The following is a 16,241-nucleotide window of genomic DNA, read 5'->3' as shown; positions in this document are numbered from 1 at the left end:
GATAATAATGATTGATTCTAAGGGAATTAGCATAATTACACTGGTGTTAAACTTTAGTAAAAGGGAAGTGATGCTTCAGTCAAGCAGACTCATAGCCCTTTGAAATTCACTGGAAAAATTCAAGACTTACTCCACTATAAACTGAATTTTGCTATAATCTAGTTCACTATGCAGCATGTGGGTGTGGGTCACTTGCCAGAATTATCTGAGTGTATTTCCCTAACATTGTGGGGACCTCAGGCACTGGTGTCTGGGGTCCCTCGTATTCTCTGCCTGTGGACGATTTTTTTGTTTGGTTATTTGCCAGGAAGATGCTAGATTGATGTCTCTGGAAACTGAAGGTCTATCTTTATCCACATAACGTATACAGCACTGGCTTGCTCAAAATGCTCTACCAACATGCCTCAAGCTTAACCCCGTGGCAACATTTCTAGGAATTAAATGGTGTTCAATGCCTAGCCTTTCTGCAGACAACACTGTGACGGTGCACCTCATAAGGCTTTATGGAAATATGCTTATGAATATATATATGACCTAACTGGAATATGTTTTATGCTACATATGCCACGTAACATATCTATGTAAAGGTTATTCATAAGCATATTTCCATAAAGCCTTATGGGGTACACCGTCACAACCACTAAGTGCCAACTGCAGCAACAGCTTTTGCAACATACTCAGCTGTTCGGTAGCAACTGGACTCAAATCATCAACTCATCTCATTTAAACCACAACACAGCTATCAGATGTTAACTCGGGTCACAACAACGTGGGTTAGCTGGGAGGTGAAAATCTCTATGCAATTGTCCATTCTAGGAGCCAGTTTCCCTGATCTCGTATGGATTTATCAGGTTTAAAAAAGGATTTCTAAAAATTTAATTTTACATCTTATCTAACAGATTAAGAGAGGACTACATACTCATAATTTAGGTCTTTTCTTTACTGAGCAGGTTTATGCATATTCAATGTAAGTACTATAGACTGAAAACACAATTCTCTTCCATCTCAATAATTAAGAACAGAATTTATAAATAGCAGCGTGATCAAGAAACAATGGGAAAGCACAGGATACCCACAGGAAGCATATACCAAACATTTTCCAAATGGAGATAAAAGACAAATAAGCAGGGAGAATGCGAGGCATGACTACAGTACACATCAAGAGAAAGGGAAATCCATATCAGCATAGCCACTCCAAATTCACAGTCCACATATTGCTAACAACTCACAGTAAATATCAGTTTTTAACTATACAGAGACACCCATCTCTTCTTATATTTTATACTAACTTTATGAAGACAGGTTTTGTGGCATGGTTATTTTGTTGAGACAGTTTTTTCGGCATTAGATGATACAAAAGACATAGGCACAAAAGGTACAAGTGAAACTTATTCAAATGATCCTGTCATATTCTGCGGAAGCCCGAATAGCTCTCTTTAAAATTCCACATTCTAGGCATGTTTAATAGGTAACCTGGTGCTAAGGACTACAGAATTCTGCAGTTAGCTAAGGAGATAACATTGCTTAAAGGAGAGGTTTTTTTTCTGGTATACAAGTTGTCTGAAATTCTGAAATAATTAAAAAAAAGAACAGGAGTACTTGTGGCACCTTAGAGACTAACAAATTTATTAGAGCATAAGCTTTCGTGGACTACAGCCCACTTCTTCAGATGCATATCCAAAGAAGTGGGCTGTAGTCCACGAAAGCTTATGCTCTAATAAATTTGTTAGCCTCTAAGGTGCCACAAGTACTCCTATTCTTTTTGCGGATACAGACTAACACGGCTGCTACTCTGAAACCTGAAATAATTAAATGTCTCTTCAAGTAAGGTCCAAAGCCTCTGTATGATATTTGTCTAGTAAAATGACATTTACTGGCCGGACTGCTAATAAGAATTATGGACTCACCAAGCAAGGTTCAAGTACAGCACTTTGGCAGTAATCCCAGCATCCTCTATTCCAAGCAAGAGTGGAGTCCATACTGTACAAGGGTATTGCTATTGTACAGTGCATTCCCTCCCCCTCATCTTTAATAGCAGTCTTTGCTAGTAGGGCTAATCTTCCGGCTCTTGGGTGTCTGGGGACATACAAAAGATTAGGTGGGCAGAAAAGGGGTGGGAGACAGATTGGACAAGTTAAAAAAATATGGTATTAAAAGATCTTGGGGGAAGAAAGAGCCAAATATTTGGAAAGAGGTAGAGAACAACACAGGGAAAGATAGATATACAAGGAGGTAGGAGAGAAAAGGAGGAAATAGGGAAGACTGAAACCACCACCGGGGAAAAAATGCACCACGAGCAGGTCAGAAAAAAGTCTAACAGATGCAGGAGAGGGAGGGAAGTTATGTTTCAGGTAGTTAAATTGAAAGAAGTTTGATTAAGTTACAAAATTATTATACTATTTATTTAACCCATTAAACTGCAGGGCTGTGGCAGCAGCCAGGTATTTATTACCCTGCTAGTGGAGGCAGGGTAAATTTTGAGCCAGACCTTTGGTAACTAACAAGTACCATTATCCTGTTGACATAATTGTTGCAGTCTCCAAGTCTAGTAAACTCTGCTGAGCTCAGGCTGTTGCAGTTTTGAGTTCTGTGCTATCTGGAGCTTCACCTGCCAAGAGGCCTATCGGAGCGTACTGTGCATCTGACCCTGAAGAAAACCTGAAAACTGCAAGATGTGAAGATGGAACCTGCTCGGCAAGACCGTCATCATAGAATTTGCAGGACATTGGGAAAGGAATGTGTGCATGTGGGGATGGCTAACTGATGGAAGAGCACCTCTTAGATTGGGTATGGTTGTGTCTGGGGATGCTTCTCCAAAACTTAATATTTATTTGGTTAGAGGATTTAGCTACGGTTCACACTGTTCCTTTGTATTTTCTGATCCTGCTCACTGATCCTGAGGTGTGATCAATATTGTATTATAGATTTAATTAAACTTGCAGTTGACTAGTTGTCTGACACCACGCAGTGGTGCACCACTCTTTCTGCACAAGTATAAAGAAGCCTTGGGAAACACAGGAATGAAGCAGTTGAAACAGAGGAAGAGAAAAAGAGAAAAGATATGTGCTCACCACTGGACTTGCCCGAGCAGAGCTGGCTCTAGAAGATGCCCGAGATCCGGAGCCAAGGTAGCAGCTGTACTCCGACGGCTGCCCGCAAATACCCCAAGAACACAGTAAGCAGAGATAAGAACAGGATTAGCACTGGAGCAATCAGAGCAATAGAAGAGTCAGAACACTGCCATTTCAGCTTAGTTAAAAAAGGGGTACATGCAGCTGTGAAAGAAGAAAGAGGAGGTTGAAGTTGAAGAGCAGACACCTACTTTAGACAAAAAGGTCAGCATAAGCAATTGGTACAGCAAATGGACTGAGTAAAAAGGTTTTGGTTTAACTGACACCATGTGGAGCAGAGAGATATTTGTACTTAATATTTTATTTGAAAGTTTAAGATATCAATCAGACATTCCTTCAATTTCTGTATGTATGGAGTGATTCCATCCCATTCCTTCATTAGCAGATCTTACCTCCTAGCTCTGTTCAGTCCTGTGATGCTTTGGGGGTTCACCCAGACTAGTAAGGGGTTCTGTCAGCCCCTGCCCTGTAACCTTGGGTGCCTTTAGGCTATGCAGCTTTGCTTGAGAGCCCTGACACCAGCAGTATGCCCACAGCACAAGGGTCTCACCCTGAGCACTGACCAGCCCACTTATTCCTTGCAGGATGACTCCAATAACCTTCCAGACACTAGTCTCCCCAAAACCATCGCCCCTGCAGCGGCAAGTCCCTCTTACTGCTCAATCACAGAGGGCTAACAAGTTGTTTGTACTGGCTCTTTGGAGGCATCTCTGTGAGTGTCTAGTAAGAGGACTGGATGCTGCAAGTGAGAATGTTTTGGGGCACCTCGGGACCAGAAGGGTTGTTGGGGATGCCCTGCAAGGAGTAACTGGGCTGGTGGAAGCGCAGGGCAAGACCACTGTGCTGTGAGTATACTGCTGGTGTCAGGGCTTTCAGCCAATGCTGCACAGCCTGAAGGTCCCCAAGGTTACAGGGCATATGGCAAGAGAACCCCTTTTTGGTCTGGGTGAAACCCCAAAGTGCCACAAGCCCCTCACCCTCTTCTGCAATACTGTGCAGTTACAAAATGAACACTTGCTCAATACCCAAAGCAAGAAACCGCCGTGGTTAATAAGTGTTTCTTCTTGATTGGATGCAGATACTATGGTAAGAACTGTACCCTCCTATAGACTGAGAGCATCACCCCTTCGGCCTCCATCTCTTGCTGACGTAGGGATTCTAGTCTTTCCTAAGAGCAGTTTTCTACAGAGCAAGATATAATTGACAGTGTTGACTTGTGGCTGACAGGTTTAGGCGAAAATAGTCAGAGACATTATCGTGTTAGTCACCACATTGACAGGATGGAATCTGGTGAAAGTGGAGAATGCAACAGTATAAAATAAGGAAGGAGTTTTACCCATTAGAAAATCAGAATTGAAATCTCTTTTGGATTTGAATTTCTGAATTATTTCCCCCCCACACACATTTGACACATACTTCCACAGCAGCAATCAGACACCCTATTGCACTGTCCAGTATTTTTACACACATGAATTGTCAGGTGTATATAAAGAAGATTTCAGCATATTTATAACACACTTGAGCATAAAGAGCACTTGTTTTTTTGGCTCATTTCCTGTGACACTGTTTCTGTCACTACTGCCTCAAAGACAACTGTGAATGTAATTTTTCAGAAATGCAATTTTGATTGTTAAAAAAACAGGAACTGAAATACACAGAGCATGCCCCTGTTTATTGCGTCCTTCAATGATCAAAAAGCCTTATGACTCATTGCATTTCAAATGCTGTTGGAGACAAGACTGACTTTTTGTTGACTGCCTTGTCAATGAATTCCTATAATCAAAGATGTCACCCGAGATGCAGATTTCTGAATAGTATTAACAGTGGTGTTTGAGAGACAGTATGATTTTGTAATAATATTGGTGGTTATTTTGTAAATAAGACTATTTTTGGAATAAAGTGCTCATAGACTCAGACTCTAAGATCAGAAGGGACCATTATGATCATCTAGTCTGACCTCCCGCATGATGTGAGCCACAAAAGCTGACCCACCCACTCCTGGAAGAATTCTCTCCCTTGACTCAGCTGTTGAAGTCCCCAAATCACGATTTAAAGACTTTAAATCGCTGAGAATCCTCCAGCAAGCTGACAATTTAAGCTTTAAATTTGACCTTCTAAACAACTATTGGAATCTGAAGAGGAATGACCTTGATGCTAAAGTAGTCTCTTTCCATTAGAATCATTTCTGAAGACAGACAACACTAAAATATACTAACTTCCGTAACTCAATTGGGCCAGTAGAGAAGCCATCCTCAACTCCTCAGCTACTGAGAGAACTGACAAGATTGAGTATCCTCAAGGTGAACAGGCCAGTGGAAGCTTACCTACTTTGTTTTACAGGTGGGTAGCAATGCAATTTCTAGTGGGGGGTGTTCTTTTTTTCCCCTTGGCTGGATGTTTGGTTTTTGGGGGAGGTTGTGTGTGGTTTTTGCTTTGTTTTTTAAAACAAGATGAGAATTGAAGCTTATGTAGGAAAAAAAACTTTCAAGATTGGGACAGAACTGGTCCTTTCTGCAACCGAGCCATAAGCTTAACAATTGTGACTTCAAGACAGTACACTGGCAGCAGATAACAACCAACAAGCTATGGAAAAAGGAGATAGGAGCACCCTGAAACCCTGCTTTTCTTGATATTCTGCAGATAGTGACAAAACTTCATGCGTGTTGACTACTGAACTTTGTCTCAGAAAAGTCAGAGCAAATACCTAAGGATTCCATTCCCTTAAGAAACCTGTTACGTGAGTCTTGCTCCATCACTGCTATTAAAAATATACATGAAGTAAAATAAAAATGTAAGAAATTATTCTTGAAATATATTATGGGGGAAATGTAACTGCTCATACCAGTCTAATAGTGAACTATTGTTTCTCAGCTACCTCGTTCCCATTTGTTCCTCTCCTTGCTTTAGCATTTATAACCAGGGATAAAGCTGCTCTCTATATTTAAGGATCTTGTGGGAAAGCAATTTGTAAAATGTCATTAGCAAAAGAAAAAGATGGATTGCTGAGTTAAGTGCCCTCTGGTCAGTAATTTGGGGGTGAGCAAGGAAAGAAGAACTACATACCACTTTGTCCTACACATTCTCTCAGTGTCTTTGGCTAGTGAGGAAGGGAACTCCAACATCCTTCAGAAAATGCTTCTTGGCAACAATTGCCCAATGTCTCTTCCAGATATGAGCAAAGCTATAAACTTCACGGCCACGAGCATAACTGTGTCAGTGCAAAGCTGTAATCAAGATATTCCTCTGGAGGCAGGGGTGAAAATAACTTAAAGGACTTACCGGTATGCAGGGCCTGGGTCCTGAGCAGGGGGTGGGGCCTCAACCAGAAGGGGTGGGGGCTTTAAATCCCCGGGGCCTTTAAATAGCAATTTAAATCTGGCAGTGATTTAAAGGGCTCCGGCAGCAGCGGCTGGGAGCCCCGGGCGTCCCGGCCGCCGCCGCCGCCACCCCGGGGCTCTGGCTGCTGCCCGGAGCCACAGGCCTTTTTAAATGGCTGGCCTGGGGAAGCGGTCCCCTGCCAGAACGGTCAGCTGTGTACCCGTTCTTGCCGGTACGCCATACCGGACCGTACTGGCTTACTTTCACCTCTGTCTGGAGGCAAAGGCCTCATATTTCAACTGTCTTGTGATTACAAAGCACCGTACTACACTAGAACTGGAGAGATTGCATTCTTCACCAGCATGCAGAATCTGTGGCACAGTAGAGAGGAGAAGAGAATGATACTATGGACATTAGTGTCCTTGTACAACATCCTTAGGCTTGGCAGAATTTATTTTTTTTTTAAACATTTCCATGGGTATCATCAATGTTTATTTTTATCTATTTAAATGTTCACAGTTGAGGGAAATTTTGGGGGTCCAGACAATTATTTAATGACCGTAGACATTGAGATATAAAAAGTTAAAGCTTTAGAACCATTAAAACACAAATTGTCAATACCATGGGTCAAAATAGACAAAATAAGAAAAATGCTGCATGAGAACTTACTAGAGTTTATTTTGTATATCTGTAAATTTCAATCATCAATGGAAATATTTTTGCACCTGTGTGGTTGGTGAAATTGAGTTTACTGACATTTACTGATAAAAATCTAATCCTTCCAAGCCTAAACATTCTCCATTCAAAACGCGATGCTCGGTGTCTCAACAAGATGGAGAAATAGCTCTCAGGCTCAGAACCCACAGTAAATGAGCGTTTTGCCCAAATTAGGACTGCAGGATATGATCCTTTGAGATATTTGTCTAAATGACACACACCTCCACCCACCAAACATGACTGCATTGTCCAGATGGCAAATCCATTGGATTACAGGCTGCTGGGACCTACCATCAATGGATGTTGCAACAGAGCAAAATGAAAACAAGAAGCAAATTAATTTGAAGGGCAGAATAATATTGATAAAATGTACAGTTCTATTAGCAAGTCATCTTTTGATTGCAACAGAATGTCATGTACTGGTAGAGGATAAAGTGAAAATATCAGCTGAGTTAGAATTACAGAGACGATTTCAATTTATTTTTCTAAGTTAAGAACAGGACAACACTTCGAATGCATAAGAGAGCATTAGAATATCTATTTTTCATTAATTACTGGTGCAAAATAATGCAGAAGGTTTAAGACTTTCACAAGGGAAGCACTGAACAATGAAGGTCTCTATTTATATTTTCAGAGCAGGCACGATTGCAGTATAAGTTTCCTCACACCGCCGCACCAAAATGGCTCCAAACCTGACATGGGGACACAGTCTGAGAGGAGAAGGGGTGTCTTTATCTTTAGCTTGTGGTTTGCGATTGACATTAAGTAATGCTAATATTTGAAACCTGTCCACTAGTTAATGGGCGACACCCTACCCATCCCCTAACTCATTTAAATAAGCCAGTGAACAACCATTAAATGCTAATAAATTGTCATTTTAAATGGGTAGAAGCATCTCCCATAAATGATTCCTTGAGCTCTCCAGTCTCACCCTAGCAAGTATTAGAGACTATCGAACTCCTAAGTCACCTGGAGTTAAATACCATGTTACAAGAGAATGAACCCCAAACCATGACTAAGTCACAAGTCTGCACATACTCTAAGTGGAACCATAGTATCATGGGGGTACTGAATTTTTAAGCTAGCTGAAGTCAGTTTATTTAAAAGTGAAATGGAGCCCCAGGGAAGAAGGGGGATCTTACATAAATGTGGTTTTCCAGCTAATGCTTTGAATTTTCTTAACAGCAAATGAATTCAAAGGCAGAGCTAAGATTCCTTTCACCAGAAAGGGGAACCCCTTATACTGTGTCATACTGAAACTAATAGGTGACACCCCTGCACAGTGTAGTATGACAATTGCAGGTAGGACACTTAGGATTTGTCTCCAGTGAATCTAAACGGAGGGAACTTTGTAGAGGTGATGCTCCCAGTCTTGTTTACATAATTCTCCATCAGCAGCTATCTGGCCAGTAATCTTATACTGCCCATTGATACAGATAAAACTACGCTCTAGTAAAACAGGTTATCATAGGAGAAAACACTGAAGACAGGCCCAGCAGAAAAATGCAGAAAACATCTTACAGCACGAGAACTAGAGGCACTATATCGACGATTCCCACTGTAAATGCTCTCATCATACAGAGACGCCTACAATTAAAAAACAGAGTCAGCACAAAACTGGTAGACTTTGGTTTTGTTTCTAATCTGGAGCATTACAAGATAGCAAGGTGCAGCACAAACATGGGGTGCGGGGGGGAAGAGGAGAATGAACAAAGGTGCAGAAACAACAGGGGCATTTCCTGTAAAACCCCGTATGGCATGCAAGTGAAGAATGAATCCGCCAATTCTTAGCTCCAATGAGCTGTGAAACACTACAGAACACGTGCAGAATTAAAATGAGAGATCAAAAAGTCATCAGAAACTTCACACATTCATGCATTCTTAACAGTTCTTTTTCCAACTATCAACTTTAACACTTAAAATTACCTGCTATAAAGTGACAACATCAATTCTTATAATTTTAGTGGTGCTAAACCAAATATTTCTGGGTTGGGACAGTGTAAGGAAAAGAGAAAAGTGGATTCCTGGTAAATTTAATTGAAAGAGAGAGATTAGTTACTGAATTAATAGGAAGCTGTTGGTGGGGAAGCATGTTCTAAACCGCTACCATGTGGTTCCATTTTAGAACACCAATGTCTGGCTTAGTTATGTGGCTCCGAAAATGCAGGGTAGGGTTGCCTATCACCACTGTAAAGACTTGAGAATGAAGTTAAACTGAGTGTGCAGCTAACACAGGAGAACAGTGGGAATGTATTCTGCAAGAAACATTACACGGTATATTTTGTTTTCAAACAAGACACATTTTTGCCACTTTGTATAGGTCAGGATTGATGTTGCCTCTTTCTAGTCCATATTTCAGTGTCCTACATCATACACCAAAATGAAGACAGAAATGTCTTACTCCAATTAGAAATCTGCAGAAGTGTTACGGATCCATAAGCAACTGTTGCAGAATTCCAATGGGAGTAAAATGTAGGACCAGCAAACAGAGTTGACAGATGCACCATGGGCATATGTGCATTCCATTCAAAAGGATCATATACTAAAATGACAATATAGTACAATATAAATAAATTGGACCAACAAGATGGTCTCGACACACTGCAAAGGCAAAAGACAACATGTGCATGGGTGAGTGCACAGCTTCTGCATTTGCGGTTAAAATGACAAAGCACAACAAACCCTGTAACTTCTGGCAGGCAGAACATCACTGTACAGCAAGGAGGGCTGGGGAAGACAAGCACAAACCTTTTTTATATAACAATGGATAACAGCAAAAAGTGTTCATATTGGGATTAATCATCCTGGTCAGACCTAATCATGCCAATTAAAATTGATATGCTATAATGCAAGGAAGCGGAGTGTACAGATATTGTACACAGTGTTACAAAACTGTATTAACCATCTGTGCTTAAAAACCTGAAAGTTCAAGTCCAAACAAAGACTAAGTATAAAGTAGACATATGCATGTTTCCTACAGGAAGGGAGGATATCAGGGAGTGCAGAAGCAAAACTGAATAACTTATTTTAGTCACTAATCCTCTCCTACTGTCTAAGAGAAAGACCTCTATGTAAGGCGAGGATTTTGTCATGGAGGTCACCGAAGTCACAGAATCCGTGCCTTCCAAAACATGACTTCAGCCCGCACGCAGCTGGGAGCTGCAGGGTCCCGCTGCCGCCAGCAGGGGCCAGGAAATGCAGGGCCCCCCCGCCTGCTGAGGTGGCAGGGCCCAGCAGCTCCCGGCCATCTCAGGTGTCAAGGGGGACCCCACTGCCCCCAACCATCGGGTGGGACCCCACAGCTCCAACCCGAGAGGAAAGGGGGACCCTGGAACTTTGAGCCCCCATGGGTGGTGTGGGCCTCTGGAGCTCCCAGCCGGGCCCCACTGCTACCGAGAGGCTCCCCATTTTGTCAGAGATATTTTTAGTAAAAGTCAGGGACAGGTCACGGGCTTCCGTGAATTTTTCTTTATTGCCCATGACCTGTCCCTGACTTTTACTAAAAATATCCATGACAAAATCTTAGCCTTGCCTATATGTACAGCAGTCAGAAGGAGAGCTTATGACCATTCTGGTTTCAGTCAAAGCCAACAATTCAAAAACATAAGTAACTTTGGTACAATACCTACAGAGACAGGAAAATTATGAGGGTAGATTTTTAAAATACTCAAGACACTTTTGAACCGTCTGTGACCTATTTTATTATTGAACAGAAAGCGACAAAATCTAATTATTCAGACTCCGGATGGACAATTTTGCATACATTATAAGACTTGATACCATAAAATAAAAGAAACGGGGTGCATTCACAAAAGACATTACTGTTAGTAATACACATTCCCAGGAGGTGAGAGTTAAGTTCAGAGTGCAGATACAGCAAAACTACACAAGGCACAATACGGTGCTGTATATACATTAACAGCACCCTTAACCTGCCAGACACACTGTACTTTGCGTGCATGCAGAGAGGACAATTCAACCTCCAAGAGCATTTTAAGGCTTTATGCTTAGTGATTTTCTTGCACTAGTACAGGAATCATTTGCCTTGTAAATTACACAGAGTGGGATGGGGGAGGGTTGCAGCTTTATCTCACATGTGCCAACAGGAAATAGACTGGCAAGGTGAGCAGAGAAGTGGTCTCATCTAAGATAAACTACTAATATTTAATGGGGATTTTGCAGTCTTTTCCAAGACGAAATTTATGACAACTGTCAAAAGCAAAATAAAACAATTGCAGGAAAAGGAGAGGCACAGATCAACATCATGACCTGTCTTAAACAGATCTCTGTTTCCCATTCCAGACATAAATTGAAAAATGTACAAAGAAAATTTGTAATAAAACACAAGACCTAGACACTCCTGGCAACCAGATCGACAAAAGAGTCATTACTTCGCTCCAAGGTCCTATCATTATTTGTGTGAATACAGGAGGTTGTATTGTCCAGGTGAACTCAAAACAAAAAAAGTCAAGGTTAGAGGGAAACAGACAGCGACAGACCCTATTTCCATTTTGGGAAGAAGGTTGGGATTTGGAAGTAAAGCCACTGTTGCGAAAACCAAGGTCACAGTAGTAGGAACCCTGTTTCAACAGGAAGAAAAACCCGAGAACTCTGCTTAATGTGAAAGAATTGTCAAATTCCGTATTAATTCTTTTAAATTAGGACAGTGGTTCTCAAACTTCATTGCACCGAGACCCTCTTCTGACAACAAAAATTACTACACGACCCCAGGAGTGGGGAACGAAGCCTGAGCCCGCCCAAGCCCTGCTGCCCTGGGCGGGGGACCAACCCTGAAAGGCTTTAGTCTTGGGCCGGGGGGTGGGGGGCAGGAGGGCTGTAACCTGAGCCCTACCACCCAGGGCTGAAGCCCTCAGCTTTCGGCTTCAGACCCGGGCGGCAGGGTTGGCCTTTGGCTTCGGTCCCGGGAGTTAAGCTGACTTAACCCCCAGAGTAGACCGCACTCGGTGGACAGAAAATTTTTTTCAATTGACCTAGCTACCATCTCTCTCAGAGGTGAAGTACCTACACCAATAGGCAACCCCTCCCATTGGCATAGGTAGCGTCTACGCTGAAGCACTACAGCGGTGTAGCTGTGGCATTTTAAGTATAGACAAGCCCTCAGGCACGTAAGCACTTAGACACTTGAAAATTTGACCTCACATGAAAGAGCATATTACTCTCATCCACTATATCCTCCAGTTTAATGCTTAAAAACTCTGAAGCCTAGCCAAAAATCTATTAATACCATTTATCACCTTGTCTTGTCCTTGTGCAGAGGAATTACCAATGTATACAAAACAGCAGAGGCACCTCTCATTTAGCAATCATAAATAGATCGTATTTCAGATTTTTAGAACAAATTTCAGTAACAAACAAGCTACACTATTTTGTGCGGTCACTGATCGAAATCTGCCAGCAACAGCTTTTCCTAGAATTATTTTTCCATAGCTTCAGACTTGGGAGTCAAAGGGGAATGGGGGAGATAAAGGAGAGAAGAGAAGGGATTGCATTCTTCAGCTTGGAATTCTTATTAAGATGAAGGTGAGTTTTTATAAAGACAAAATTATTTGCTTTTTCTGGATTTAGGCTGATTATCAGCACCTCCAACCTTCCCTGCTGAGAACAGGAGAGACCCTGACAGCCGCAGAATGTAGAATAGAGAACCAAGATAGGCGGCAACAAACCAGATTTAACAAAAGGCCTGTTCCCACTCAGTTAAACAAGAAACCTAGTAAAACTAGGAAGTAAAATCCTGCCAAACTCTAACCCCAAAGAGTTACTTGGAAGGCTGGGTGCTCTACAATATAGAGCAAAAAAATAAAGGGTGTCAGAAGACCACCTGAGTGGTCTGTGGAGCATCCAAGCCTTTTTCCTGATATGCCATAGCTAACAGAAGCGGGAACTACCCACTGTCAGATCAGGTGCGACAATGAGAAGCACAAAAAAAAAAAAAGGGCAGGCCTAGGCCACTCAAATGAAGCATCTTCCGTTTGTGTCATTCCAGCAGCTTCAATTCCAGTAGCTAGCTTGCATCTGTTTAGTTCTGCATCTGGCTGGCCCAACTAGTTAGATGGGGTGATTTTAATGTAATTTCTAGACAGACACGGGGAAAAATACCAACAGCCATCTTTAAAGTAGGCTATGGATGAAGGATCTCTGTGATACTGACAGAAGCTGTAGGAAACTCTAGTAAAGACTTGCAAGAGATGAAGTGAGACTCACTCCAAACACTCAAATGTTGTTTTATATCTTTTAGGCAGCTTTTGAGGTGGGGCGACCCTCTGGCAGAGCACAAGGATTTACCTCCAGCAGTCTGTGTTGTCTTTTATAAATATCTGGGGATAGAGCAGGCAAATAAGGCATGCCAGGTCCAGGCCTTCAAGTAGTGGAAAGGCAGTTTACAACACTTAATAGGACTATTAGTTTCCCAAAAGCTTTAGGAAAAATGAGATGTATTATATACTTGTACTGTAGCATACAATAACATACAATATTATGGTTAAGTCATGTTAAGAATTAAACGGCTTGGTGCTTTGCATGCACAAACAACACATTTGCAAGTTAAAACCTGTTCTCTGTTTTAAACATACGGGTAGGATGTAAATCTGTATGGTTCTAAGGGAGATACAGGTACATCTTATGAAGAAGCTAATGGATCCAAGCAAGTGCAGTCACTACGAAGACTTCTTGCAGATCTTTCTTCTTGTTTCCACACAATATGACTAACTGTGTGTGAAGTTACAACCAGTTGCCAGGAGCAATCCAAAAGGGGAAAGGTGGTAAAAATCCTGCACAGAGGAATAGATGCAACCTCCATAATTCACCAGAGTTCCGTAGGCCACTTACAAACAAGGGTGACAATACAGTTGCTTACCCAACAGGCTGTTTACTTAAGATGACCGTTCTGTATGCATACAAAACCACTGCAACTAGTCTCATAGTAAAGAGTGAATTTGTAGTGACCCCTTCAAAGCCTTTCTGTAATGCAAGTCTCAAAAATGAGACCCAGGTATGATCAAAAGAGAGGATGTTTGTTCCTAGAAAACTATTCCTCTTTCTTCTCTTCCCTACCCCAAAGGTCTTGTGTTACAACCCCCTTCCTCCTCATGATACTTCAGTCAAGATACATGACGCTCTATTCTCAGTAATAATCACTTTTCAGTGATATCCATCTTTAAAGCTTCCTCGCAAACCTTCACTAATCCTCACACTGTCCCTATGAGATAGGTAAGTATTACTCCCATTTTACAAAGGAGGGAGTTGAAGTTATGTGACTTGTTCAATGTCAGAGGTAGTGTGACATGAAGACATATGCTTTATTTTCAATATTGTTTAGACCTCTGACATTGGAGAATATAGGCAGCTCGATGGATAAATCACTAGATATGGAGATGTTTGTATCGTTGGATAAATCTTTATCCTATAGAAAAAGCTTAAATCCATCTCTTCCCAATTTAACTACAATTCTTCTGATAAGATAGCTAAAAAGGTTTTCATGAGACAGGGTTTGGGAGTTCTCCGCTGAGCTTAGTTATAGCTGGGAAACAAATTACTTTCATACCCATTGAGATTTCAAAATCAGCACATCTAGTGATATCACAATAGCTATGGTCCATGTTTAAATGGTTCACCGTTTTGTGATGCACTGATGTAATCTCAAGGTATGAAATTAAATATCACTACACTCTATACCACATATTACATGTTGCAATTAAAAATGTGATTTTAGAAATATAGTTGCAATATTGGCGTACATATTACATTAGCTGAATGCTAGCAAGACAGACGGAGTAATGTTGGAGATGGAGTTTGTTATGCTCTATAAAGACAGCTCAACTATGTTACTGTTCCCCTAAACCTTACTCTCCCTTCAGATAGTGATTAAACTGAATTACTGTTAGTAATGAAGACATCAAGGAGTGAATAACGGGATTGTAATCATGCGCTACATAAAAAACTCCATGCTACAAACCCTGCAGTTTCCACAGAAATCATTTAAATATTTAAATAGAAACCAACCGACTTCTCCTCCCTGGATGACTTCTTTGTAGATTTTCTGCTCTCCCCGCTGTAGTTGGAGCTCTAGAGTATGTCATTAAAGAACAAGAACATCATTTATCAGAGATGCTGGCACAAGTCAAAAGAGCAACAAGTCCTCTGAAAAGACTGTACAATGTTTCCTTTTGTCAAACAGTTCAGCGAGATTGGCAATACTTAAACTTCTTAAACTATGTAGACAACAAAAAATATCCTTGTTCATGTTGTCTTTTTGTTGCAATTTCAGTTAATTACTGCAAATTTAAGGCAGGCATAATGTACACAGCTACAATTTATCGCAACTACAGTATATCTTCAATTTTATGTTTTTTTCCATTGAGACTTGCTGCATATCTCCACATAGCTCGTTGTCTTAAGTTCTGATCATTGTATGCCTCCTTAGGCATATAATGGGTGTAGCTACATGAAGTCTACTGCACTTACTCATTTCTACGGTGACCAGATGAGAGGAAGAAAATATCGGGACACATTGGGGGGACGGGGGGGGGGGGGGACGACTGCCGGTGGAGAAAAAAAAAAAAAAAGTGCTGCCAAATAACTCCACAGGCCACATGTTTGAGACCCCTGGTCTAGAGCACTTGTTCTAAAACTGCAATCCACTGAACACAAGTGATCCATACATGGACAAAGTGGCTTAATTAATGATTAAATTATTTTTTTCTGACTTAATTGTGCAGCCGTACTGTTTAACATAGATTTTCTACTTTTAATAAACAATAGCATATTCACATGGCTATAATGTAGCTGTGGTGATGCACAGAATGGACTTCCATCTCAAATGGTTCCTTGCAAGACTTCGTCCTTCATGAAGAATCAGTATGGGAGGTTAGGCTTCTTAAATCCCTGAAAATTGCATCTTCCAACCTCTTTTGTGGCTGACCTCATGCTTCCTTCAACCTCAGCTCTGTAAACCATCCGTAGAAGTGTACCTTCTGCACATTGGACATGACCCCACCATTATAGTCATCTTGTTCTCGGCTGGTACAAGACTGCAACGTGCTGGGATCATCTAAGTAT

General features: G+C 41.3%; 1 protein-coding gene across 50 annotated transcripts in view; it reads right to left on the bottom strand.

The window, feature by feature from the left end:
* The window catches only part of LRRFIP1 (LRR binding FLII interacting protein 1), a 177,227-nt gene that overhangs the window by 42,732 nt on the left and 118,254 nt on the right, over positions 1-16,241 (bottom strand). For 17 of the 50 annotated variants that reach the window (XR_010591662.1, XR_010591663.1, XR_006175448.2 and 14 more), the window contains 4 exons: positions 15,186-15,248; positions 9,849-9,893; positions 8,688-8,753; positions 3,072-3,149 (listed from right to left, as the gene is read on the bottom strand). The exons of 26 other annotated variants lie outside the window; for them this stretch is intronic. Coding sequence is in view for 20 of the 24 variants with exons in the window: in XM_065562201.1 (XP_065418273.1) it covers positions 3,072-3,149; positions 8,688-8,753; positions 9,849-9,893; positions 15,186-15,248 (252 nt within the window). In the remaining 4 variants the exon portion in view is untranslated. Of the gene's footprint in view, positions 1-3,071; positions 3,210-8,687; positions 8,754-9,848; positions 9,894-15,185; positions 15,249-16,241 lie in introns of those variants that run through there. 7 more of the 50 variants (XM_065562206.1, XM_065562197.1, XM_065562202.1 and 4 more) reach the window with 2 other exon arrangements.

Source organism: Chrysemys picta, chromosome 11 (assembly GCF_011386835.1).
Source record: "Chrysemys picta bellii isolate R12L10 chromosome 11, ASM1138683v2, whole genome shotgun sequence".
Taxonomy (NCBI): domain Eukaryota; kingdom Metazoa; phylum Chordata; order Testudines; family Emydidae; genus Chrysemys; species Chrysemys picta.
Note: the sequence above shows the minus strand (reverse complement) of the source record. Positions and strands in the feature narration are given on the sequence as shown.